This window comes from Plecotus auritus, assembly GCF_963455305.1.
Source record: "Plecotus auritus genome assembly, chromosome: 3".
Classification (NCBI taxonomy): Eukaryota; Metazoa; Chordata; class Mammalia; order Chiroptera; family Vespertilionidae; genus Plecotus; species Plecotus auritus.
The window spans coordinates 119,964,225-119,992,175 of record NC_137772.1 but is presented as its reverse complement, the minus strand read 5'-3'; the positions used below and the strand labels follow the sequence as shown (position 1 = coordinate 119,992,175).

Below are 27,951 nucleotides of genomic sequence, written 5' to 3'. Positions count from 1 at the left end.
GTGGACTGGAGCTGTGTGAGCAGAAGCCAGGATTCGGGACTTGGGGGTAGAGCTCAGAAGGCAGACACCCCCAGTTTTCTGGCCTGAGTTAGTCCCTCACGCAGGGGAGGACAGCTTTCCCACACAGACATTTGCCTCATGGGGGGAAGACAGTTGACGCACCCTATTGGTAAACACCTTTCCCTGAGGCCACTTAAGAGAGTAAAAATAACAATTAGCTTCCAGGCAGAAGCAACTGCCCCAACCTGTTGAAAAAAAATTCTTGCCACACCTGAGGACGATTGCTTGGGGCCATTCAAGTCGGAATCCTATCGGTCTGTAGGCAGAGGTAGTCTCTGGAGGCTGTGAGTCTTTGCCAGATCTAATTAAAAACAGCATTTGACCCTGTCATACACTAGAGATTGAGAGGTGTAGAGGATCTACCTAATACATAGTCACAAACTCAAACAGACAGCCAAAATGAGGAAACAACCCTCAAATGAGAGAACAAGAGAATTCTCCAGAAGAAGAGATAAATGAAGCAGAGACAAGAAATTTATCTGAAACAGAGTTCAGAGTAATGATGTAAAGATACTCAACAGTATGAAAAAAGATACAATAACTATGAAAAAAGAATAGTTGGAAATAAAGAATGACAACAAATAAAGAACACGTTGGAAGGAATACACAGCAGATTAGGGGAAGCTGAGGATCGAATCAGTAAATTAGAAGACAGCATTGAAAAAATCACCTAATCAGAGAAGCAAAAAGAAAAAAACAATTAAAAAACAGGAAAACGTGAAACGTAACAATATTCAAATAGCAGGTGTGCCAGAAGAGGCAGAAAGAAGGAAAGGGATAGAAAACGTGTTTGAAGAAATAATGGCAGAAAACCTCCCTACCTTGGTAAAGGAAAAAGTCACACAAGTTCAGGAGGCACAGAGAACCCCAAGCAAGATAAACCAAACAGGCCCATGCCCAGACACATCAGAATTAAAATGCCAAAAATTAAAGACAGCAAGAGAAAAGCAAACTGTTACCTACAAAGGAGTTCCCACAAGGCTGACACCTGATTTCTTATCAGAAATTCTACAGACTAGAAGGGAATGGCATGAAGTACTCAAGGTAATGGAAAGCAAGGATATGAAAACAGATTAATATATCAAGCAAGGTTATCATTCAAAATAGATGGTCAAATAAAGAGCTTCCCAGACCAAAAAAAAAAAAAAAAAAAAAAAAGCTAGAGTACATCACCACCAAGCTAGCATTACAAGAAATGTTAAAGGGACTGCTGTAATGAGAAGAAGAAACAGAGAGAGAAACCTAGGCATACAGAATTAAAATGGCAATAAATAAGTACCTATTAATAATAACCCTAAATGTAAAGGGATTAAATATTCCACTCAAAAGGCATAGGGTTGCCAAATGGATACAAAAACATGACCCAACTATATGCTGTCTACAAGAGACCCACCAAAGACACACACATGATGAGAGTGAAGGGATAGAAAAAATTTTTCCATGCAAATGGAAAAGAAAAAAAAAAAGCTGGAGTACCAATACTCATATCCGACAAAATAGACTTTAAAATGAAGGCCATCACAAGAGACAACAAAGGTCACTACATAATACTAAAGGGATCGATCCAACAAGAGGATATAACCCCTGGTAAACATATATGCACCCAATATAGGAGCACCTAAATATATAAAGTACAGCATAGGGGATATAGTCAATCATATTGTAATAACTATGTGCCAGGTAGGTATTTGAAATATCAGGGGATCACTTTGTAAAGTATGTGATTGTCTAACCACACTAAGCTGTACACAAGTAATCAATGCAAAATAATATTGAATGTAAACTATAATTAAAAATAAAATTTAAGAAAACACATCAGAGGATGTGTTAAAAGTATCTTCTCTGGGTTATAAATGACTGACAAAGGTAGTCACCCAAAGTTGCTGGAAAAGTCCACTTAAGGGTAAATGTTTTTCTCACTTTGAATCACAAATAGTCTTTATGACTTAATTTACAAGGTTAATTTTTTAAATTTAACTCTGAGGTTAACTAAAGAGTACTCTATGATTGGCACATCCCTATGGAGAGGATCACCAGCTTTGAGTTGGTGCATTATTTGAGTTGGTGTCATTTGTTGAGCTTACTAAATGTACTATGATGATACTAGGCATTAGGAATACAACAAGCATAGTCTGCCTTCCAGGGATTCAGTCTATAAAAGGCAGACACACAACAATTCTAATAATTAGATATCTTTTTAAAAATATTTAAAAAATAGCCTGGCTGACATGGCTCAGTGGTTGAACATGGACCTATGAACCAGGAGGTCACAGTTCAATTCTCAGTCAGGGCATGTGCACCCAGGCTCGATCCCCAGGGTGGGGCGAGCAGGAGGCAGCCGATCAATGATTCTCTCTCATCATTGATGGTTCTACCTCTCCCTCTGCTTTCCTCTCTGAAATCAATAAAAAATATTTTAAAAAAACTTAAAATATATAACCAAATAACATTTGTTGAAGGGGGAAAGCTCATTATTTCAGAAGAATTCCAGCTAATATGTGTAGAAGAGAGAATCACAATATTTCCTGAAAATGATTCAGACAACGAAACTATTAGGTGAAAGATGGATGAGGAACTGGATGCCAAATATCTCCACAGATTCAGAGGAAACACACCACCACTGTGGAAACCCACTGATCAATGTAAACATTATTAAAAGTAGAACAATAACCAGACTCAATGGCTTTTTTGGACAAAAATGTTGATCCTTAATCTACTTGGGCCTTTAGACCTAATTTCCAGTCTACAAGAAACATGGAGAAAGAGAAAAGGAAGTAATTGGACAAGTCCAGAATGTGCAACATCCTATAGGACAACTAACCCTGTTTCTTCAACAAGTCAACAGCAGAAGAGGAAACAAAAGAAGGTTCTAAATTTATAAAAACTTGGCAAAATATTTTAAATCTTAAAATAAATTTTTTATTTAGAGAGAGAGAAAGGGAGAAAAAAGAGCAAAACATCAATGCACTTATTTATGCATTCATTCGCTGAGTCTTGTATGTGCCCTGACCTGGGATTGAACCTGCAACCTTGATGTATCAGGACAATGCTCTAACCAACTGAGCTACCTGGCCAGGGCTAAAAAATTTAAGTATATATATTCATGGAAAATTTTTTCAATTAACCCACAATATATAAGATAGAAATAAAGTTTCTACTCCTCAAAGGTAACCAGTTTGTAATATGGCATGACAGATTTTTATGTAATACATACATAGGCACCCATTTATATCACTTTTAAAGTGAGTTTTATTGCACTTTGTTCTGTGTGTGTCCATATTTCTGTAAGGTGAATTTCTAAAAGTTGAATTCCTTTTAGTGAAATTTATAGTTCAAGGAGGGTATGATTTAAATTTTGATAAACACCTATCTTGCAAAATTTTGTTTTACTAGCATGTTTCCAGTAACAATGTAAGGAAGTATCTGTTTACTCACATATTCTGTGTTACTAGGTATTACCAATCATTTAAATCCCTTAATCTAATAAACAATGAAAAGATTGTTTATCAGGCAAAGATATGTGATATGTCAAGCCACTGTATATTTAGGTGATTTATATAGGCAAGAGGAATGCCTAGCCAGTTTAACTCAGTGGATAGAGCATTGGCCTGTGGACCAAAGGGTCCCAGGTTTAACTCCGGTCAAGGGTATGAACCTTGATTGCAACCTCTTCCCTGGCCCGGGCCCTGGTTGTGCAGGAGGCAACCAATTGATATGTTTCTCTCACATTGATGTTTCTCTCTGTCTTTCCCTCTCTCTTCTACTCTCCCTAAGAATCAATGGAAAAATATCCTCGGGTGAGGATTAACAAAAAAAATTAATAAATAGCAAGAGGAAGAGTAGTCAAAGACACCACCTCTCCTTGCCCCACACTTCCAAAGGAGCTAGATAATTGCTACATGAGTTGTGGTACATATCATTGTTGAGGAGCCAATTCTAGGAGGGCAGGGTTGGGAGGTAGTCTGCAGCTGTATCCTGAGCTTCATACCTCATCAGAACTAGGAAGTGATGAGAAACTATCTCATGACAGCCTCCCAGGGAGACATGGAGGCAGGTGGGAGCTCCTTACAAGCCTCTCATTCTTTTGGTTACCAACTTGATCACAAGGCCTTCTACCAAGATTCAATAAGCTGCAGTTCAAGGCCAGGGAATTAGGATGGGTCATACAGCAGGATGTTGGAGGTTACTCAAGATAGGCAGGACTAGCAATAGAAAGGGAAGTCCCGAACCATGTGAACAAGGGGAGATATTGGGCAGTTGGTGAATGGCAGCAAAGAGGACAAGTAGGAGGTAGCCAAAAGATTGTATACCAGAGAAACCAAGGTTTTATGAAAAGGTAGAGAGGAAATGGCCTAGGAGGGGTAGTGAACCTTATACCTTTCACAAAAAATAACTAAAACTGGCATAGACCTAAATGTAAAGTGCGAAACTATAAAACTTCTAGAACATAAGTGAAAATCTAGATGACCTTGGGTTTAGTGATGAGATTTAAGATGCAACACCAAAAGCAAGAGCCATGAAAGCATTGCTTGGGATACCCAGTTTCTCTAAGTAAAAGAAACATATCAGGAATCTGCAGACCAGGACCCACACCAAGGAGAATGCATACTGGGGGATACCCAGGACCCTGGAAATGGAATTATGGACATTGGCCAAAGACCTTGTTTCATCCCAGCTTGCTTAGTCCAGCTGGACCAGTCTGTACCAGACTTCTGAAAGGGGAGAAAGCAATGACCATCCAGGATCATCCAGATGTGTATTTTACCACCTTAAAATATTTTTTAAATATATTTTTATTGACTTTTTACAGAGAGGAAGGGAAAGGGATAGTTAGAAACATCGATCAGCTGCCTCCTGCACGCCCCCTACTGGGGATCAAGCCCGCAACCAAGATACATGCCCTCGACTGGAATCAAACCCGGGACCTTTCAGTCCACGGCCCGACGCTCTATCCACTGAGCCAAACCAGTCAGGCCACCTTAAAATATTTGAACACAAGAAATCTTACTGTAAATTTTGAACACAAGAAATTACACTGTAATTTTTATTTTACTATTGCTTTTTCATTAAAATAATTCTGCTTCCATTTATTTTTAAAGGACATTGCTACATTTGATAAAATCATAATTAAATTTCATTATAGGTATCTATTAATATTATTATTTTATTGAAAGAAGCATGAAAAAAGTTTAAAATACAGCTTCATCTGATTAAGCCTTGACCATAATTAAGAACTCTGAAGAGGAAAGGTGGTATTCATGGGTTGGATTCCCAATAGTTGTTTAGTGGCACAGTCCCAGTTTTTACCCAATTCAAGCCGTTGGCAGATAGATGGATATTGTCCTTCAGTTCTTCTAACCCATTCACTTGCTTTCTTTATTTTCTCAAAAGCCCAGGGAATATTCCTAGATTTAAAAAACAATGTTTCCATCAATTTCAGAATATCTAGCACATTAGCTCAGACAAAATAATTCTGTCAGAAATTAAGATATTTAAGAAAAACAGTTCTCTTTAACACTTGATTAAAGTTCTACCAGCCTGACATGCTTTAACTTATAAAGTATATTTTTAAGTATATTATACCCATCACTTCCCAGCTTCCACTGTGCACCACAACTTCCTCGCTGCCTCCAGAATAACTCAAGCATCTTCTAGCCTTTATACATTTTATTGTCATTCTTTTCCACTCTTCTCCATTTAAATCCTACCCATTCTTCACATACAAGCACAATTCTATTTTACAAACTAGGCTTCCAATTCTCTGTCCTTTCACTGAACCAGGAATTCTCAACTTGGCTAGTTATTTTTGCAAAGTGTCTGAGAGTCACATATGAAACTGAAACTGGCATATATTTAATCCTATCACATAAACTAGTAAAATGTGCATATCAAAAGCTTCAAGTTTGTAACCATTAAATGCTATTGAATATTCGAGACTGTCAAATATTCTGGTATATTTAAGACTCAGAAAAATTCTGAATTTTTAAATTAATATTAGCTGCTTCCTCTTTTGTCATCTCAAACTTGTTAGTAAACAAGTGGTAATATATATTAAACTTTTAAAGAAAATTCTGTCGGGGGGAACTAAAAATTTGAAAGATTCTCTTCATCTTCCTGATTTTCCCCCCTATAAACTGGGAAAGGGCCATCAGAATAGTGTGGTAGTGTAGACCTGGGTTCAAATTCTAATTCTGTAATTATACAGTGGTGCCTGTGTGATATTGGGCAGCTTTCATTCCACACTGGAAGTTTCAGATTCCTCAGTTATGATAATGATATGAGGTGTTGTGGGGATTAACAAAATGCATGTTTAACAGTCCCTGGCACGGAGTAGGTAGTCAATAAATATTTGCTGAATATCATGATGCCATGAACATACCAAATAGCAACAGGCCTGAAGTGGTTAAAAGATTTGTTTTTCAATAATTATTAGTCTACTTATAGTTACTATGGAAAGCAACAAAACTGACTTTAAATGTTCTCACTAATTCAACTGGCCTTCGTTTAATCCAGATGGCCTTGAGACTTCTGACTGACCCTCCTGATAGTGTGAAAATTTTGTTCATACACCTCCATGCAATGTGCTACTACATTAACATTATGTACATCACGAAGTAGGAAAAAGAGAAATAAAAGTTTTAAATAGGCAATAAATAGGAAATAAAAATTATAAGTTTTATTTATTACAGTTCCAACAAACCATTTTGCTCTCACAGTAAAAGTAATATAGTAAGAGCAATATTTTACTTTTTAAAAATCTTGCTTTAATACTTTGTGATATGCAATTCAAAAGTAGGTTTAAAGTTGTTAATACTTAATCTAGAGGCTGTCATAGCTGTAGAAGATCAAAACAGAAGTGTCTCTTTGTGAGAGGGTAAAAATTGGTCTGCTCATTTATTTTAATTTCATCTGTAAATATGTATCTCTAAGGATAAGAACTTTTTCTTAAATATGACTCTTAAGATATTTATAAATTATTCTTTTTAAAAATATATATTTTTAGTGATTTTTTACAGAGAGGAAGGGAGAGGGACAGAGAATTAGAAACATCGATGAGAGAGAAACATCGATCAGCTGCCTCCTGCACACCCCCCACTGGGGATGTACCTGCAACCAAGGTACATGCCCCTGATTGGAACCAAACCTGGGACCTTTCAGTCCGCAGGCTGACACTATCCACTGAGCCAAACCAGTTAGGGCTATAAATTATTCTTAAATATCACAAAATATCCAGGTAATGTTTAAGTTTCCCTAATTGTGTCTTTTTAATACAATGGATTTTGTTCAAATCAGGATCCAAACAAGGTCTACACATTGCCCTTGATTCATATGACCATTAATTTATAGATTCTAATTCTCTCCTCTTTCTTGTCTTGCCATTTATTTCCCGATATCCCAGACACTGCTGAGCACATTCCCATGTATAATTTAACATGTTCAAGCTCTATTCTCTGATATTTAATCTTTATTATTTAAAATACTAGAGGCCCGATGCACGAAGATTCGTGCAAGAATGGGCCTTCCTTCCCCTGGCTGCCGGCACCGCATTTGCTCCAGCCAGAGCTGCCTTTCCACCTTCCCACGCTGCCCAGAGGCCCAGAGCAGCTGGGGTGGTGCGGAACACCCCCAGCCACTCGGCGCCTGTGTATGCAAATTAACCTGCCATCACTGGTGTGTTAATTTGCATACTCACTCCTGATTGGCTGGTGGGTGTCACAAAGGTATGGTTAATTTGCATATTACTCTTTTATTAGTGTAGATTTACACAGTTTCTAAGTCAAAACAATAAAACAAGGTATATTAGGAGAAACCTAGCTTTCATCCTTGTATCCTTCCTCCTCCATAGATAATAGTTTTATTAGTTTAATTAGTTTTTTAAAATATATTTTATTGATTTTTTACAGAGAGGAAGGGAGAGGGATAGAGAGTTAGAAACATCAATGAGAGAGAAACATCGATCAGCCACCTCCTGCAAACCCCCCACTGGGGATGTGCCCGCAACCAAGGTACATGCCCTTGACCGGAATCAAACCTGGGACCCTTCAGTCCGAAGGCCGACGCTCTATCCACTGAGCCAAACCAGTTAGGGCTAGTTTAATTCGTTTTCCCTTTATCTTGCCTTTAAAAATCACATAAGCAAATTACATACGTGTGTGTGTGCGCGCACACACAAGGATAGCCATTTGCATGGGGTATGATGGAGTTCTGATGGGTAAGGGATATTCATATGTGCGCTTGAGGCCTCTTATGATAACAGGGGTCAGCCAAGGGCTAGCAGCCAGGGACCAAGAACTGGATCTCTCCACATTGCAACATTTTGGCATAAAACTTCAAGTCATCCCATACTTCTAAATTTGAATCTGGTCTTCTAGATGGTTATGAAGTCAGATTTGTCAAGGTAAAACTTCAGAACATATTTTATTTAACAATTTCCTGGTTTAATTTATAAATTTTAAAGACTTAGACTTACAGCATATGGGTTTGCATTTGTATTTTTGGCCTAGGCCTGATCCCAACAATTATATTATGGATTTTTCAAAAACACATAGAATCCATATACTATAGTGAAAAGAGTTCTAAGCCAGGTGCCAAAGATATGGACTCCAGTGTAAGCTACACTTAAATTCTCTGAGTTTTCCTGTGCAACCAAAGAGACAAATATACTGTGTCGGCCCTGCCAACGGAAGAGTGCAGACGAGACATACCCTGTGAACAAATTCTCTTTGTGCTTACAATTCTGTGTGGCTTCTTATTAGGTTTAGTTAAGAAATGGTTGAAAATATACGTCATTTGCTTAGTAATATAGTTAAATGGAAAAATGCTAGTATAGTTAAATGTTAAATAATATTTAAAAATAAAAAATATATAGTTAAGTGGAAAAAAACCTGTAAATTGAGGTGTTGTCCAATTTCATCAGGGATTTGAAGACTATTCCAGCTTGTTCCAACCTGGTACGAAGAAACTGCAATACCAGAAATGTGGCAATCAGGTCCAGAAGTCGTTCTCTTCCTTTTATACCTAAACGTGGAAAACTCGGTTATGTTTGCTGGAAACTACACCTCAAACTATGCCCATTTATAAAAGTTCTATGAAAGAATTATAATACTATAAAACCATACCACAATAGCAAATCATAAAACTCACTGTTACTTTTCAAGGTCCTTAATTAGTCTGCTATTTAAATAAAAAATGAGGATGATTTGGAACATGTGCCTGTCATATTATCCTGAAGGTTGTCAGGAAACTGAATAAGATCCAGTCCTCCTCTCTCTTGCCATCTATCCTATATAATAAAGAGGTAATATGTAAATTGACTGTCATGCCCTCGCAAAAGATGGTCGCCCCCATGTGGCCACAAGATGGCTGCCACAAGATGGCCAGCTGGGGAGGGCAGTTGTGGGCGATCAGGCCAGCAGGGGAGGGCAGTTGGGGGCAACCAGGCCTGCAGGGGAGGACAGTTAGGGGTGACGGGGCCTGCAGGGGAGGGCAGTTAGGGGTGACCAGGCCTGCAGGGGAGGGCAGTTGGGGGAGACCAGGTCTGCAGGGGAGAGCAGTTGGGGGCGACCGGGCCAACAGGGGTGGGCAGTTGGGGGCAATAAGGCCGGCAGGGGAGCAGTTAGGCATCGATCAGGCTGGCAGGGGAGTGGTTAGGGGGTGATCAGGCTGGCAGGCAGAAGTGGTTAGGGGCAATCAGGCAGGCAGGCAGGCAGTCCCGGATTGTGAGAGGGATATCCGACTGCTGGTTTAGGCCTGATCCTACAGACATCCTCCGAGGGATCCCAGATTGGAGAGGATGCAGGCTGGGCTGAGGGACACCCCCTCTCCCCAGTGCATGAATTTCGTGCACCAGGCCTCTAATATATATATAAAAGCCTAAGCAACCATCTGACCGTCTGACCAGTAGCTATGACATACAATGACCACCAGGGGGCAGATGCTCTGACCAGTAGCTATGACGTGTACTCACTATCAGGGGGCAGATGCTCAACACAGGAGCTGCCGAGCTGCGGTGACTTGGCAGCTGTGGTTCTCAGGTGATGCACCTGGAACCAGAGAGGTGGGAGCCCACTTCCAGGGTGTATCACCCGAGAACCACCCTCTCACAATCCAGGACCCCTCGGGGGATGTTGGAGTGCCAGTTTCAGCCTGATTCCCGCAGGCCAGGCTGAGGGATTCCACCAGTGCACAAATTTGCGCACCAGGCCTTTAGACTTTAATAACCAGAGAAGCATGAACTAAGCAGAGAGAAATTCAGTTTCTAGGCTTCAGCTACAACTAGCTCAAGAGAAAACCTAAATACACAATAAATAAACAATCAATATGGCAGACCAGTGTATCAAATTATTTCAAGTTCTGGACTCTGGACACCTCCAGCCAAACCAAGTACTTCTTTCTTATGTCCTGCTTGCCTCTTTCTATAAAAGCTTGCAGCTCTTTCCTCTTACTTTTTTTTTTTTTTCTGAAGAGCCAGTTTTATTTTACACTTGGCAGGGGTGTGATAGCATCAGTACTTACATTGCATGAGATCACAGAAAACATGTAAAATAAAATCAAGCCCACACCTTCCCAGGGTCCCTCATGGACATAATACATATATTACTGGAGGTAAAAACAACAACATAGCAGTATAAACAAAATACCCTCAGGCCAAATACATATCACGTACTTAATACTGTCCAACATGACATTTTTAAGTTATTTATTGAGTTTAGATTATTTCAGTAGTAAATAAGTATTAAAAATAAACCATTAAACATAACACTGATATTTACACCATCAAGTAATGTGAACATTCCCAAAATTTCCTAACCCTCAGGAACAACAATAATTTTATTTGTATTACTTGTGCACATTCTTCAACTAGAATAAAGAAATGAAAGGAGCCGGAACCGGTTTGGCTCAGTGGATAGAGCGTCGGCCTGCGGACTGAAAGGTCCCGGGTTCGATTCCGGTCAAGGGCATGTACCTTGGTTGTGGGCACATCCTCAGTGGGAGGTGTGCAGGAGGCAGCTGATCGATGTTTCTAGCGCTCTATCCCTCTCCTTTTCTCTCTGTGAAATATCAATAAAATATATTAAAAAAAAAAAAGTAATGAAAGAAGCTCCATGATATCATGCTCATTATGGGTCATGCTGATTATGTGAAGATGTGTCTTCAAGTCCCTCCCTATAATGCTGGTAAGCACTATTCAATGGATCTCCATCCCCTAAACCCTACAAACCCTTTCAACTCACCCTAAAGACCCAAAAGCCCACAGAATTCTTGACATGAACCTTTCCCCTTACTTTGTAGGTCTCTGGACTTGAGAGGGGAGACTGCTCTCCTCATGACGTATGAAATAAAAAAATTTTAATATTTTACTTATTGATTGATTTTAGAGGGAGAGGGAGAGGAAAGAGAGAGAGAGAGAGAGAGAAGAGAGAAAGAGAGAAAGAGAAGGGGAGGGAAGGAGAGACAGAGGAACATTGATTTGTTGTTCCACTTAGTTATTATGTGTTCATTGGTTGATTCTTGTATATGCCCTGACCAGGGATCAAAACTGAAAAAATTATGTATTGAATGATGCTCTAACCAACTGAGATAACCAGGCAGGGCTCTGAAATAAAAAATTATTATATCAACTTAATTGTTCTCTTTGATTATTTTAATAGTACCTACTGATAACCAGTGTTATCCAAATGAAGATATATTATGAAATACCAAGATTGAAAATGGAAGTTAACATATATTGGACCCAGAAATTAAACCTTTTTTATTTTTTTAAATGCAAATAATGTATTTGAAATGACTTTATATAATGGTTAGATTTCAAATAATGTTATTTTTCCAATCTCACATTTTATAAAACCAAAATTCCCACAGCTACCTTGAGGGGTTTCAGAACAAAGCCACCCCAGAATATGCCTTGGGCATGTGGATAATTTTGAGCTTAAGGCAAGCAAGACCCAGCAGACTCATGAAAAGCTTTATACGTCCCCCTAACTGCCTAAAAGAAATTGGAAAGGGGCCTGTACCAGGAAGAGAGTTACTACCAGAGCTAACTATTTCATCTAAGAGACTTATCTGCATGTCTGGCCAAACATCTGTTTATCAGACATTGCCTCCTCTCACCTGCAGGTGAATTGCCTCTTCCACTTTGAAGACCCAGACCCCTATTCCTTTCCTTAGCTCAATTGCCTGGCTGCCTTTTATCTGATATCTTTGTTGGGCTTCCATTCCTATAGGTCCATATGTATGTTCATAACTAAATTGTTTTCCTTTTGTTAATCTGTCTTTTATCATGGGGGTCTTAGCTAAGAACCTAGAATGGTAGAGGGGAAGTTATATTTCTTCCTCCACAATCTTCATCAATAGAATATAGTAAGTCATCTGATAATTTCCCCGGTAAATTATCTTTATTTCCATCTAAGATATTTGATATGTAGTAGCATTGTTTGCAACACAGCCACTGGGTGTTTTTTTTTAAATATATTTTTATTGATTTCAGAGAGGAAAGGAGAGAGAGAGAGATAGAAACATCAATGATGAGAAAAAATCATTGATGGGCTGCCTCTTGCATGCCCCACACTGGGAATCCAGCCTGCATGTGCCCTTGACCAGAATCGAACCTGGGACCCTTCAGTAGCAGGCTGATGCTCTATCCACTAAGCAAAACTGGCTAGGGCCTGAATGTTTTTTTATTACAAAATATTTTAATTATAAAGAAAAGTAAAGAGAATAATACTATTATAAATATCCTTATCACTGCATAACAGGTCAACTTTTTAAAAAAATCCTCACCCAAGAATATGTTTTTATTTATTTTTAGAGAGAAATGGGGAGGGAGAGAAACATCAGTTAGTTGCCTCCCAAATGTGGCCCGATCCAGGCATGGAACCCACAACTTAGGGATGTGCCCCGACTGGGAATCAAACCCATGACTTCTTGGTGTACGGGACAATGCTCCAACCAACTGATCCACACCAGCCAGGGCAGCAGGTCAACTTTTAACAGTTTCCCACATTTGTTTCAAATTTCTCTCTTTTTCTTTTAAGAAAAGGTATTATCTTTGTCCTTGAACCCATGCCCCAGCTCCTCAAGGTAAACACTATTCTGACTTGGAATTGGACATTGCTTTTTAAAGTTATCTTCAATAGGCTCCTTAAACAGTATTCAGTACCTGCAACTTTCAATTCGTTTTCCTTTTTAGGACTTCTGTCAGATAATCTCCCTAAGAATCCAAAATCAGCACTAAATAAGGCCATTTCAGGCTGAGGGCTCTCATCAATTGACACCTTGTTATTCAAAATAAAATAACTGAGAGAACACTTTACAATATAAAATATCTGTAAAGACTCATTGTTATTGTAATATTTAGCTAGTTATCCTATATAATAAAAGCCTAATATGCAAGTTGACCGAATGGCGGAACGACCGGCTGCCATGACGTGCACTGACCACCAGGGGGCAGATGCTCAATGTAGGACAATCAGTGGAGACCAAAAAAAAAAAATAGAGACAGTTTAATTTAATGGATCCTTTTTTTAGTGGGTTTTTTTTTTTATATTTCATATAAAATCTTAGACTAATTTTTATTTATTTTTATTTATTTTAAATCTTCACCTGAGGATATTTTTCCATTGATTTTTAGCGAGAGTGGAAGAGAGAGGGAAAGACAAAGAGAAATATCGATGTGAGAGAAACACATCAATTGGTTGCCTCCTGCACGGGCCCTGACCTGGGCCAGGAAAAGGGAGGAACCTGCAACCAAGGTACCTACCCTTAATTGTAATTGAACCCGGAATGCTTCGGTCCACAGGCTGATGCTCTACCCACTGAGCTAGGGCTTAGACTAATTTTTAAAATTGATTTTAGAGAGAGGAAGGAAGAGAGAGAGAGAGAGAGAGAGACAGAGAGAGAAACATCGATTGGTTGGTTGCCTCCTGTATACACCTGACTGGAGATTGAACCTATAACCTTTCGGTGTATGGGATGACACACCAGTCAATTGAGCCACACTAGCCAAGGCTTAGATTAATATTTAAATGATATTAATAATAAGCAGCATATAACTCAGGAATATCATACATATGATATTGAAGAATATCACAAATAATAAAATTATAAAATATCTAAATAGTATATCAGAGTCATCCTATATAATAAAATCGTAATATGCAAATTGACCATCACTCCAACACACAAGATGGCCGCCCCCATGTGGACACAAGATGGCCAGCAGGGGAAGGCAGTTGGGAGGAACCAGGCCTGCAGGGGAGGGCAGTTAGGGGTGACTGGGCCTGCAGGGGAGGGCAGTTAGGGGCAACAAGGCCTGCAGGGGAGGACAGTTGGGGGCGACCAGGCCTACAGGGGAGGGCAGTTAGGGGTGACCAGGCCAGCAGGGGAGGGCAGTTGGGAGGGACCAGGCCTGCAGGGGAGAGCAGTTGGGGGTGACCAGGCCAGCAGGGGAGGGCAGTTGGGAGGGACCAGGCCTGCAGGGGAGGGCAGTTGGGGCGACCAGGCCTACAGGGGAGGGCAGTTGGGAGGGACCAGGCCTGCAAAGGAGGGCAGTTAGGGGTGACCAGGCCAGTAGGCGAGGGCAGTTAGGGGCAATCAGGCTGGCAGGGGAGCAGTTAGGCATCAATCAGGCTGGCAGGGGAGTGGTTAGGGGGTAATCAGGCTGGCAGGCAGAAGCAGTTAGGGGCAATCAGGCAGGCAGGCAGATGGGCGAGCGGTTGGGAGCCAGCAGTCCTGGATTGTGAGAGGGATGTCCGACTGCCCGTTTAGGCCCGATCCCAAATGGGCAGTCAGACATCCCTTGAGGGGTCCCAGATTGGAGAGGGTGCAGGCTGCGCTGAGGGACACCCCCCCTGGATGCATGAATTTTGTGAACTGGGCCTCTAGTTTAAAAATAAATTCAGAAGGGGAAGAAAAGACAAAAGAGAAGCAAGGAAGAGGATAAAAGAGAAAGGAAGTTGGATGGAGAGGTATAAAAAACAAATCAGAGAAAAGAAACAGACATCTTGAGACTACATATAGAGGAAAAAATTCAGAAAAGCCCACACATACAGGAAAATAACACAGATAATCTAGAGCACAGGGAAAACCCACATGAAAGGTATATCCATAAAGAAATTTCACCTCTTGGCACCTGTGACACCAAACTCTCTAGCTTTCTTCTTATTTCTCTGCCATTCCTTCTCAGTTTGTTGTGATTGCTGTTCTGTCTGACTAAATAGTGGTATGCCCAAGGATGGCCTAATGTCCTCTTCTCTGTCCTAGGCTACCCTCTTTCTTTTCTTTTTTACTTTGAGGGTACGTTTATTAAAACTGTGAAACAAGGAAGAAGCAAGAGGAGAGACCTTGGTGGGGCTGTCCTGGCTGTGCTGTTATAGGAAAAAATGAGCTGAGGAGGAACTGTTTTAGCTCACTGGGAAGTCAGAGAAAAGGGGGCCTTGGAGACAGGTTCAGGGGGTTAGCCCGGGATGAATACATTTTTAAAAACAATACAACGAAAGCAATCCATTATCCAAAAAAAGACAATCAATGGAGACCAAAGGAAAAATAGAGACGGAAAAAATAGACTTGGTTGCAAGTCTAGTGGGGAACCTTAGCATTTAGGAGATGTATACCTGTAGGGGGTGCCAGGGGCGGGGGGCGGCGAGGAAAAGGCTTGGACATGCTCCCAGGAGGGAGAGCATGTACTATCCTCTTTAGGTGGTCTCATTCAAGCCCATGATCCATGGCTTCAAATACCATTCTGACCTCTTCCTGAGCTCTAGCCTTATATCACAACTATGTATTTCTTTCCAATATCTAGGTATCTCAAAAATTAAATGTCCCAAACCTAACTATTAGCATTTTTCCTGGCTCAGTTTCCAGTGGATGTTTTGCCCTTCCCACACTCAATACTCCTTCCTCCTCAACACCCACATCCAATCAATCACCAAAGCTTGATGTTTCTTTCTGAAAAATGTATCTCAAATCTCCCCAAGCATACACTTAAATTTAAAAAATTAAATATTGAGTAGATACAACTGAAAATGAAGTATTTGTAGGGTAACCTATATAATAAAGAGGGAATATGCTAATTGACCCACACGCCATCGCAAAAATGGTGGTGCCCACAGCCAATAAGGAGGGAATATACTAATTGACTGCCCCGCCCTCAAAGATGGCAGCACCCACAGCCAATAAGGAGGGAATATGCTAACTGACTGCCACACCCTCAAATATGGCGGCACCCACAGCCACAAGATGGTGGCACCCAGTCCCCTCCCGCCCCACTGGGGAGGCAGGCACGCAGCAAGGCCGGGCCCGCCCCCAGGAAGCCCAGCCACTCCGCGTGCCTGCCTCCAGAGTCCCTCAGTCCCTTCAGCCCCCTAGCCGCCCAGGACCGGCCCGAGGTGCAGGCAAGCCTCGAATGGCAGCTGCCTGGCTGATGCCCAAGGTGCAGGCAAGCCTCGGATGGTGGCTACCCAGCCAACGCCTGAGGCACAGGCAAGTTTCGAATGGTGGCTGCCCAGCCACCCAGGGCCGGCCCGAGGCACAGGCAAGCCTCAGATGGTGGCTGCCCAGCCGCCCAGGGCTGCCCAAGGCTCAGGTAACTAGGGCCAGCTGAGGCTTGCGCTGCCAGCAGTGGCAGCAGCAGAGGTGGGATGGGGCATTGCCTTCCCCTGATTGCCGGGTTGCCTCCCACCCCTGAGGGCTCCTGGACTGTGAGAGGGGACAGGCTGGGCTGAGGGACACCCCCCCCTGCTTCAGTGCATGAATTTTTATGCACCAGGCTTCTAGTTATTAATATAGCAGTGAAGTATGAAACCTGTGCCCATTAAACACTAACCTCTCATCCCCTACTCCACATCCCATGGCAACCACAATCTACTTTCTGTTTCTATGAATTTAACCCTTCTTGGTACTTCATATAAATGGAATCATACAGTATTTGTCCTTTTGTTACTGGCCTATTTCACTTAGCATAATGTTTCCTTCCTTTTTAAGGCTGAATGATACTCCACTCTATGAATATACCACATTTTCTTTATCCTTTCATCAACCAATGGATACATGGTCACTTCTACCTTTTTTTTTTTTTTAAATATATTTTATTGATATTTTACAGAGAGGAAGGGAGAGGGATAGAGAGCTAGAAACATCGATGAGAGAGAAACATCGATCAGCTGCCTCCTGCACACCCCACACTGGGGATGTGCCCGCAACCAAGGTACATGCCCTTGACCGGAATCGAACCCGGGACCCTTCAGTCCGCAGGCCGATGCTCTATCCACTGAGCCAAACCGGTTTCGGCCACTTCTACTTTTTTTTTTTTTAATTGATTTTTCACAGAGAGGAAGGGAGAGGGATAGAGAGCTAGAAACATCAATGAGAGAGAAACATTGATCAGCTGCCTCCTGCACACCTCCCACTGGGGATGTGCCCGCAACCAAGGTACATGCCCTTGACCGGAATCGAACCTGGGACCTTTCAGTCCGCAGGCTGATGCTCCATCCACTGAGCCAAACTGATTTCGGCTCTACTTTTTTTTTTTTTTTTTTAATAAATCTTTATTCAGATTATTACAATTATTTCTCCTTTTTCCCCCCATAGCTCCCCTCCACCCATTTCCCACCCCACCTTCTGCCCTTACCTCCCCCGCACTGTCCTCATCCATAGGTGTATGATTTTTGTCCATTCTCTTCATGAAACCCCCATACCCCTTTCCCCCTGAGAATTATCAGTCCACTCCCTTTCTATGCCCCTGATTCTATTATATTCACCAGATTATTCTGTTCCTCAGGTTTTTAATTCACTTGATTTTTAGGTTCGCTTGTTGATAGATATGTATTTGTTGTTCATAATTTTTCTCTTTACTTTTTTCTTCTTCCTCTTCTTTAAGAATACCTTTCAGCATTTCATATAATACTGGTTTGGTGGTGATGAACTCCTTTAGCTTTTTCTTATCTGTGAAGCTCTTTATCTGCCCTTCAATTCTGAATGATAGCTTTGCTGGGTAGAGTAATCTTGGTTGTAGGTTCTTGCTATTCATCACATTGAAAATTTCTTGCCACTCCCGTCTGGCCTGCATAGTTTCTGTTGAGAAGTCAGCTGACAGTCGTATGGGTGCTCCCTTGTAGGTAATTAACTGTTTTTCTCTTGCTGCTTTTAATATTCTCTCTTTGTCTTTTGCTCTTGGCATTTTAATTATGATGTGTCTTGGTGTGGTCCTCTTTGGATTCCTTTTGTTTGGGGTTCTGTGGGCTTCCTGGACTTGTAAGTCTATTTCTTTCACCAGGTGGGGGAAGTTTTCGGTCATTATTTCTTCAAATAGGTTTTCAGTATCTTGCTCTCTCTCTTCTTCTGGCACCCCCATAATTCTGATGTTGGTACGCTTGAAGTTGTCCCAGAGTCTTCTTACATTATCTTCAACTTTTTGGATTTTTTTTTTTTGCTTTTTGCTTTTTCGGTTGAGTGTTTTTTGCTTCTTTGTATTTCAATTCTTTGACTTGATTCTTGGGTTCCTCTATTCTGTTTCTGGGTCTCTGTATAATATTTTTTATTTCAGTCAGTGTATGTTTAATTTCTAGTTGGTCCTTTTTCATATCTTCGAGGGTCTCGTTATATTTATCGGCCTTTTCTAGGATATTCTTAAAAAGTCTTATAACCGTGGTTTTGAATTCTATATCCAGTCGTTTGTTTTCCTCCATTTCTTTCGTTTGTGATCTGATTCTTTGACCCCGCATTTTCACTGATTCCCTGAGTTGGTAAGGTAGATATTTGTGCTAGGTTTCCAATATGGCCCAGTGGGTCTGCTTCCCCAGTTAACCTGAGGCGGACACTCTTGGTGCACCCCTTTGTGGACTGTGTGTACAGCCTTGTTGTAATTAAGTCTTTATTGTTGTTGGTATCACTGGGAAGAATTGACCTCCAGGCCAGTTGGCTGTAAGGATCAGCTGTGTCTATGCTGGGAGAAGTTCGGTGCTGGAGACAGCCTTATAGGATTAGACTTGCCAAATTGCAATAGCCTCTGTGCTCAGCTTGGATGGGGTGGAGTCTCAGTTTTGGCTTCCTGTCAGCCTTGCCCTTGCACGCATGTGCGCTTTCAGTCCTCCGCCTTCCCCAGCTCGAGTCTCCGCCTGAGAGTCCAGACTCCCCCCACAAGAGTGTGGGTCCCCAGGGGCTCGCCTGGAACTGGGGTTCGCTGCAGTCAGAACTGGGGCTCAGTGCCGTCAGGAGCCTCTGACTCCCTTTCACTAGGGAAAGCCTGTGGCAACCTCCACAGCCTTTGTGCACACTGGCACACGCACGCGCGCTTTCAGTCTTCCGCCTTCCCCGGCTCCCGAGTCTCCGCCCGAGAGTTCAGACTCCCCCACAAGAGCGTGGGTCCCCAGGGGCTCGCCTGGAACTGGGGTTCACTGCAGTCAGAACTGGGGCTCAGTGCAGTCAGAATCCTCTGACTCCCTTTCACTAGGGAAAGCCTGTGGCAACCTCCGCAGCCTTTGTGCGCACTGGCACGCGCACGCGCGCTTTCAGTCCTCCGCCTTCCCCGGCTCCCGAGTCTCCGCCCGAGAGTCCAGACTCCCCCACAAGAGCGTGGGTCCCCAGGGGCTCGCCTGGAACTGGGGTTCACTGCAGTCAGAACTGGGGCTCAGTGCAGTCAGAATCCTCTGACTCCCTTTCACTAGGGAAAGCCTGTGGCAACCTCCGCAGCCTTTGTGCGCACTGGCACGCGCACGCGCGCTTTCAGTCCTCCGCCTTCCCCAGCTCCCGAGTCTCCGCCCGAGAGTCCAGACTCCCCCACAAGAGCGTGGGTCCCCAGGGGCTCGCCTGGAACTGGGGTTCACTGCAGTCAGAACTGGGGCTCAGTGCAGTCAGAATCCTCTGACTCCCTTCCACTAGGGAAAGCCTGTGGCAACTTCCGCAGCCTTTGTGCGCACTGGCGCGCGCGCGCGGGCACTTTCAGTCCTCCGCCTTCCCCGGCTCCCGAGTCTCCGCACGAGAGTCCAGACTCCCCCCACAAGAGCGTGGGTCCCCAGGGGTTCGCCCGGAACTGGGGTTCAGTGCTGTCAGAACTGGGGTTCAGTGCGGTCGGAAGCTTCCTTCCCCCTTCCGCCAGAGAAAGTCAGCCAGGCTCTCAGCCGCCCTTCCTCTCTGCGCGCACAAAGACCCTTTGCGTACCTCCAATTCTCTGTGAGCTTTCCTCTTTCCTTCTAGTTGTAGAATTTTCACTCAGCCAGCTTTCCTGTGGTTCTGGATGGTGTCCGTTCTGTCTTTTAGTTGTAGTTTTGAAATTGTTGTGCGAGGCAGCAGTTTAGTTGTTTACCTATGCCGCCATCTTGGTTTCCTAGCTTGATCCCTCGGCTCTACTTTTTAACTATTGTGAATATATGTGTACAAATATCTCTGAGTCCCTGGCTTCAGTTGTTTTGGTATAGTCCTAGAAATGTAACTGCCAAATCATATGGTAATTCAATTTTTAATTTTTTGGTGAACCGCTGTATTGTTTTCTATAGTGACTGCACCATTTTACATTGCTACACAGGGAACAAAGGTTTCGATTTCTCCACATCCTCAACAACACTTGTTATTTTCTGTTTGTTTTTTATAGTAGCCATTCTAATGGGTGTGAGGTGGTATCCATTTACCCTTTTTAAGAAACAGAACATAATGACTACCTTAGAAGTGTCTGTGAGCTGTGTTTCTGCTCCTTCTTAGAAACAAATACTGTGCTAATGTTTGTGCTTATCACTCAGTTCTACCATAGATTTGTACATTGTTTATCTGTGTTGCAAATATTTTATTCCAGTTTGTGGCATGTCTTCTTCACATTTTAAACATTATTTATTTGTTTTTAATGAAAAGGCATTGCTGATGTTAATGCAGTCTACTTTATTAATCTTTTCCTTTATGGCTTGTGCTTTGTTTTTGTATTATAAAATTCCTCTCTGATTGATAAATCAAGTGTTTTCAAATGTTAATATCTGAGAAATTTGGGTGAAGGATATATGGGAGTTCTTTGTACTATATTTGCAACTTTTTGTCAAGATTAAAATTATTTCAAAATAAAACATTTTTTAAAATGTTTCCTATGTTAAAATCATAAAGATACTTCCCTATTTTTTTTTTAAATATATTTTATTGATTTTTTTACAGAGAGGAAGAGAGAGGGATAGAAAGTTAGAAACATCGATGAGAGAGACACATCTATCAGCTGTCTCCTGCACGCCCCCTACTGGGGATGTGCCCGCAACCCAGGTACATGCCCTTGACCAGAATCGAACCTGGGACCCTTCAGTCCGCAGGCCGACGCTCTATCCATTGAGCCAAACCGGTTAGGGCGATACTTCCCTATTTTTTTTTTTTCCAAAAGTTTCTTTTGCCGTAGCCAGTTTGGCTCAGTGGATAGAACATCGGCCTGCGGACTGAAGGGTCCTGGGTTCGATTCCGGTCTAAGGCATATGCCCAGGTTGCGGGCTTGATCCCAATACTGGGTGTACAGGAGGCAGCCATTCAATGATTCTCTCACCATTGATGTTTCTTTCTTTTTTAAAAAACATTATTATTTCGTTTTAATTATTTTTTAAAAATTTCACTTAGGTTTTTGTTTTGTTTTGTTCTTTTTTTCAGTTTTTTTTTTAAATTTCAAGAAAAACAATTTTAAATATACTAATGTTACATGCAGTAAACCTTAATATTTCAAGAAAAACAATAAAATATAATAATGTTATGTGCAATACCAATTATTCAAGAAAAATGATCTTATGTATAATTTTACATCAATAAACATTAATATTTCAAGAATAAAAGGATTTTAAGTATAATAATATTACCAAAACTGTACTAACATAGTATGATATCACAAAAGTTGTAGGAAATATTAACAATCTGCAAATAACAGGATTACTTCTATTATATTCTAGAATATTTTTTCCCTCTGGCTCTATTTTTGTTCATCAGTTTGTGTTGTTCATTATATTCCACAAATGAGTGAGATCATGTGATATTTAGCTTTTTCTGACTGGCTTATTTCGCTTAGCATGATGCTCTCCAGGTCCATCCATGCTGTTGCAAAGGGTAAGAATTCCTTCTTTTTTACAGCAGCGTAGTATTCCATTGTGTAGATGTACCACAGTTTTCTAATCAACTCATCTGCTGATGGGCACTTAGGCTGTTTCCAAATCTTAGCTATTGTAAATTGTGCTGCTGTGAACATAGGGGTGCATATATCCTTTATGATTGGTGTTTCTGATTTCTTGGGATATATTCCTAGAAGTGGGATTATTGGGCCAAATGGGAGTTCCATTTTTAATTTTTTGAGGAAATTCCATTCCATACTGTTTCCCACAGTGGTTGCACCAGTTTGCATTCCCACCAGCAGTGCAAGAGGGTTCCTTTTTCTCCACATCCTCACCAGCATTTGTCATTTGTTGATTTGTTGATGATAGCCATTCTGACAAGTGTGAGATGGTACTTCATTGTCGTTTTGATTTGCATTTCTTGGATGATTAGTGAATTTGAGTATGTTTTCATGTATCTCTTGGCCTTCTTTATGTCCTCTTTTAAAAAAGTGTCTATTTAGGTCCTTTGCCCATTTTTCGATTGGATTGTTTATCTTCCTTTTGTTAAGTTGTATGAGTTCCCTGTAAATTTTGGAGATTAAACCCTTATCAGAGATAACATTGGCAAATATGTTCTCCCATGCAGTGGACTTTCTTGTTGTTTTGTTGATGGTTTCTTTTGCTGTGCAGAAGCTTTTTATTTTGATGTAGTCCCATTTGTTTATTTTCTCCTTAGTCTCTCTTGCCCTAGGATCTGTGTCTGTAAAGATATTGCTACGATATATGTCTGCAATTTTGCTGCCTATGGATTCTTCTAAGATTTTTATGGTTTCTGTCTTATGTTTAAGTCATTTATCCATTTTGAGTTTATTTTTTTAATTTAATAAATCTTTATTGTTCAGATTATTAAAATTGTTCCTCTCTCCCCCCCCATAGCTCCCCTCCACCCAGTTCCCACCCCACCCCATGCCCTTACCTCCCCCCCACTGTCCTCATCCATAGGTGTACGGTATTTTGTCCAGTCTCTTTCCACACCTCCCACACCCCTTTTCCCCTGAGAATTGTCAGTCCACTCCCTTTCTATGCCCCTGATTCTATTATATTCACCAGTTTATTCTGTTCATCAGGTTTTTAATTCACTTGATTTTTAGATTCACTTGTTGATAGACATGTATTTGTTGTTCATAATTTTTATCTTTACCTTTTTCTTCTTCCTCCTCTTCTTAAAGAATACCTTTCAGCATTTCACATAATACTGGTTTGGTGGTGATGAACTCCTTTAGCTTTTTCTTATCTGTGAAGCTCTTTATCTGACCTTCAATTCTGAATGATAGCTTTGCTGGGTAGAGTAATCTTGGTTGTAGGTTCTTGCTGTTCATCACTGAATATTTCTTGCCACTCCCGTCTGGCCTGCATAGTTTCTGTTGAGAAGTCAGCTGACAGTCGTATGGGTGCTCCCTTGTAGGTAATTAACTGTTTTTCTCTTGCTGCTTTTAATATTCTCTCTTTGTCTTTTGCTCTTGGCATTTTAATTATGATGTGTCTCAGTGTGGTCCTCTTTGGATTCCTTCTGTTTGGGGTTCTGTGCGCTTCCTGGACTTGTAAGTCTATTTCTTTCACCAGGTGGGGGAAGTTTTCTGTCATTATTTCTTCAAATAGGTTTTCAGTATCTTGCTCTCTCTCTTCTTCTGGCACCCCCATAATTCTGATGTTGGTACGCTTCGGTTGTCCCAGAGGTGTACGGTATTTTGAGGCTCCTTACACTATCTTCAAATTTTTGGATTCTTTTTTCTTTTTGCTTTTCCGACTGAGTGTTTTTTGCTTCTTTGTATTTCAACTCTTTGACTTGATTCTTGCGGTCCTCTAGTCTGCTGTTAGGTCTCTGTATAATATTTTTTATTTTAGTCAGTGAATGTTTAATTTCTAGTTGGTCCTTTTTCATATCCTCGAGGGTCTCGCTAAATTTATCGGCCTGTTCTAGGAAATTCTTGAAAAACCTTATAACCGTGGTTTTGAACTCTATATCCAGTTATTTGTTTTCCTCCATTTCTTTCATTTGTGATCTGTTTCTTTGTCTCCGCATTTTCGCTGCTTCCCTGAGTTGGTAGAGTAGCTTTGTGTGGTAGGTGTCCTCTAGGGCACAGAGGCTCAGCCTCCCCAGTTATCTGAGGTGGACTCTCTCGGTGCACCCCTTTGTGGACTGTGTGCTCAGCCTTGTTGTAGTTAAGTCTTGATTGTTGTTGGTATCACTGGGAGGAATTGACCTCCAGGCCAATTGGCTGTGAGGATCAGCTGTGTCTACACTGGGAGAACTTCTGTGCTGGAGACACCCTTATGAGACAAGACCTGCAAAATTGCAAAAGCCTCTGCTCAGCTTGGATGGGGCGAGTTTCAGGGCAGAGCAGACAGCCTTGGTTTCCCGTCAGCCCTGCCCTATGAGACTCCTGGGTCTCAGTGTCCCTCGGCAATTGCTGCAAGCACCTCTGAGAGAAAGCCGCCCTCAAGTTTCGCCCGCTGCCAGACAGTCCAGTTTCTCCCCGCATGAGTTGGGGTTCCGAGAAACTCGCCTGGAACTGGAGTTCAGGGCAGTCGGGAACTTCAATCTCCCTCCTGCTTTAGAAAGCCAGCCGCGCACTCAGCCTCCCGTGCATTCAGCAGTCAGTCCCCTCTGCGCGCATGCACCTCTGGACCTCTGCCTTCCGCAGCATCTGAGTCTCAGTGTGCTTTCTCTTTTCCTGACAGTACAGATTCCCCCCGAATGAGTCTGGTTTCCCAGCATCTCACCCGGGACTGGAGTTCAGTGCAGTTGGAAGCTTCCTTCTCCCTCCCACTTTAGAAAGCCAGCCGCGCACTCAGCCGCCCGTGCACACAGCCGCCCGTCCTCTCCGTGTGCGAGTCTCCATACCTCAGCCTTTTGCAGCTCCTCTGAGTCTCAATGTGCTTTCCTCTTTCCTTCTAGTTGTAGAATTTCCACTCAGCCAGCTTTCCTGTGGTTCTGGATAGTGTCCGTTTTGTCTTTTAGTTATAGTTTTGATATTGTTGTGCGAGGCAGCAGTGTAGGTGTTTACCTATGCCGCCATCTTGGTTTCTCTCTTGAGTTTATTTTTGTGTATGGTGTAAGTTGGTGGTCTAGTTTCATTTTTTTTGCATGTATCTGTCCAATTTTCCCAACACCTTTTATTGAAAAGACTGTCTTGACTCCATTGTATGCTCTTGCCTCCTTTGTCAAATATTAATGGAGCATACTGGCTTGGGTCGATTTCTGAGTTCTCTGTTCAGTTCCATTGGTCTGTATGTCTGTTCTTGTGCTAGTACCAGGCAGTTTTGAGAACAGTGGCTTTGTAATATAGCTTGATACCTGGAATTGTGATCCCTCCAACATTGTTCTTCTTTCTCAGGATTGCTGCACCTGTTCGGGGTCTTTTTTTTTTATTCCAGATGAGTATTTGGAGAGTTTGTTCTAGGTCTGTGAAATATTCTGTTGGTGTCTTAATGGGGATTGCATTGAATTTCTAGATTTCTTTGGGTAGTACGGACATTTTAATGATGTTGATTCTACTAATCCATGAACACGGTATATAAATGAGATTGTTTTTTTAGTTTCTCTTTTTAGTTTTGTATCCTGTTACATTGCCAAATTCATTTATTAAGTCTAGTAGTTTTTTGATGGAGTCTTTGGGGTTTTCTATGTACAATATCATGTCATCTGCTAATAATGACAATTTTACTTCTTCTTTTCTAATTTGGATGCCTTTCATTTCTTCTTCTTGTCTGATCGCTAAGGCTAGCACTTCCAATACTATGTTGAACAGGAGTGGTGAAAGTGGGCATCCCTGTCTTGTTCCTGTTCTTATGGAAAATGGTTTTAGTTCTTGCCCATTGGGTATGATGTTGGCTATAGGTTTGTCATATATGGCCTTTATCATTTTGAGATATGCTCCCTCTATTCCAAGTTTGCTGAGAGGTTTTATCAAAAATGCATGTTGGATTTTCTCAAATGCTTTTTCTGTGTCTATTGATATGATCATGTGATTTTTGTCTTTCAATTTGTTTATGTGATGTATTGTGTTTATTGATTTACGAATATTATACCAACCTTGCATCCCTGGAATAAATCCCACTTGATCATGGTGTGTGATCTTTTTAATATATTGCTGGATCCGATTTGCTAATATTTTGTTGAGGATTTTAGCATCTATGTTCATCAGGGATACTGACCTGTAATTCTCTTTCTTTGTAGTCTTCATCTGGTTTTGGAATTAGGATAATGGTGGCCTCATAAAAAGAGTTTGGAAGTGTTCCTTCCTCTTGAATTTTCTGAAATAGTTTGAGGAGTATAGGTGTTAGGTTTTCTTTGAATGTTTGGAAAAACTCCCCTATGAAGCCATCCGGACCTGTGCTTTTGTTTGGTGGGTGTTTTAAAATTACTTCTATTTCATCAGTTGTTATTGGCCTATTCAGGTTTTTTGATTCTTCCTGATTCAGTTTTGGGAGATAGTATTTTTCTAGGAATTTGTCTATTTCATCCACATTGTCCAGCTTGTTAGCATATAGTTGTTCACAGTATTTTGCTATAATCCTTTGTATTTCTGTGGTGTCCATGGTTCCTTCTCCACTTTCGTTTCTGATTTTATTTATTTGGGTCCTCTCTCTTTGTTTCTTGATGAGTCTGGCTAATGATTTATCAATTTTGTTTATCCTTTCAAAGAATCAGATCTTGGTTTTATTGATTTTTTTTTGGTATCTTTTTTAAGTCTCTATGTCATTTTTTTCTGCTCTATTTTTTATTATTTCCTTCCTTCTTCTTACTCTGGGCTTTTTTTGTTTTTCTCTTTGTAGTTCTTTAAGTTGTAGGGTTAAATAATTTTCTGCTAATTTTTCTTGTTTTTAGTGGTTTTTAGTGCTAACATGTGGTCTATCTTTGTGAATGATCCATGTGCACTTGAGAAGAATGTATATTCTGCTGCATTGGGGTAAAATGTTCTATAAATATCTATTAAATCCATCTGATCCAGTGTGTCCTTTAGAGTCTCTGTTTCCTTCTTAATTTTTTGTCTGGAAGATCTGTCCATGGAAGTCAGAGGGGTGTTAAAGTCCCCTACTATGACTGTATTGTTGTCAATCTCTCCATTAAAGTCATTAAAGTCATACACACACACACACACACACACACACACATACATTTAGGTACAACTATATTGAATGCATAAATGTTTGCCAGTGTTATATCCTCTTGTTGGATCGATCCTTTAGTATTATGTAGTGACCTTTGTTGTTTCTTGTGATGGCCTTCATTTTAAAGTGTTTTTTGTCGGATATGAGTATTGCTACTCCAGCTTTTTTTTTCTTTTACATTTGCATGGAAATTTTTTCCATCCCTTCACTTTTATCCTGTGTATGTCTTTCATTTTGAGGTGGGTCTCTTGTAGATAGCATATAGTTGGGTGATGTTTTTGTATCCATTCAGCTACCTTACACCTTTTGATTAGAGCGTTTAATCCATTTACATTTCCAGCTACTCTGGCAGCCTCGAACTCCAATATCTATGTCATCATTCTACTGAGAATTCCTGTTTCTGTTCTAACCTCCATGTGCCTCAGGAACTGAGAAGTGTCTTCAGTTGAAAAGCTGAATAATGGCACTCGCCTTATTTGCCTTCCTTCTTTCAAAGACTGTGTCCCCTCCAGTTCTGCCTGTTTTTTTATTGCATTCCAGGTCTTCAGAGAGAGGCTTTCAGATAGATGTCCAGGGCTAGTAAGTGTTATTGTCAGGAGTGTTAGTCAGATACAAGCTTTTCTATTGTTCCAGAAACCAGAACTCTCTCAATATGTAAAATTTCATCACTCCTTTTTAGTCT

The 27,951-nt window shown here is 41.2% G+C and overlaps 1 protein-coding gene across 7 annotated transcripts in view; it reads right to left on the bottom strand.

The window, feature by feature from the left end:
- Positions 1-4,823: 4,823 nt before the first annotated feature.
- Positions 4,824-27,951, bottom strand: part of PARP4 (poly(ADP-ribose) polymerase family member 4) — a 165,351-nt gene continuing 142,223 nt past the window's right edge. For 5 of the 7 annotated variants that reach the window (XM_080662135.1, XM_080662141.1, XM_080662137.1 and 2 more), the window contains 2 exons: positions 8,946-9,078; positions 4,824-5,465 (listed from right to left, as the gene is read on the bottom strand). In XM_080662135.1, the coding sequence (XP_080518261.1) occupies positions 5,288-5,465; positions 8,946-9,078 (311 nt within the window). In that variant the 3' untranslated portion in view covers positions 4,824-5,287. Of the gene's footprint in view, positions 5,466-8,945; positions 9,079-11,028; positions 11,112-27,951 lie in introns of those variants that run through there. The other 2 variants (XM_080662138.1, XM_080662139.1) reach the window with 2 other exon arrangements.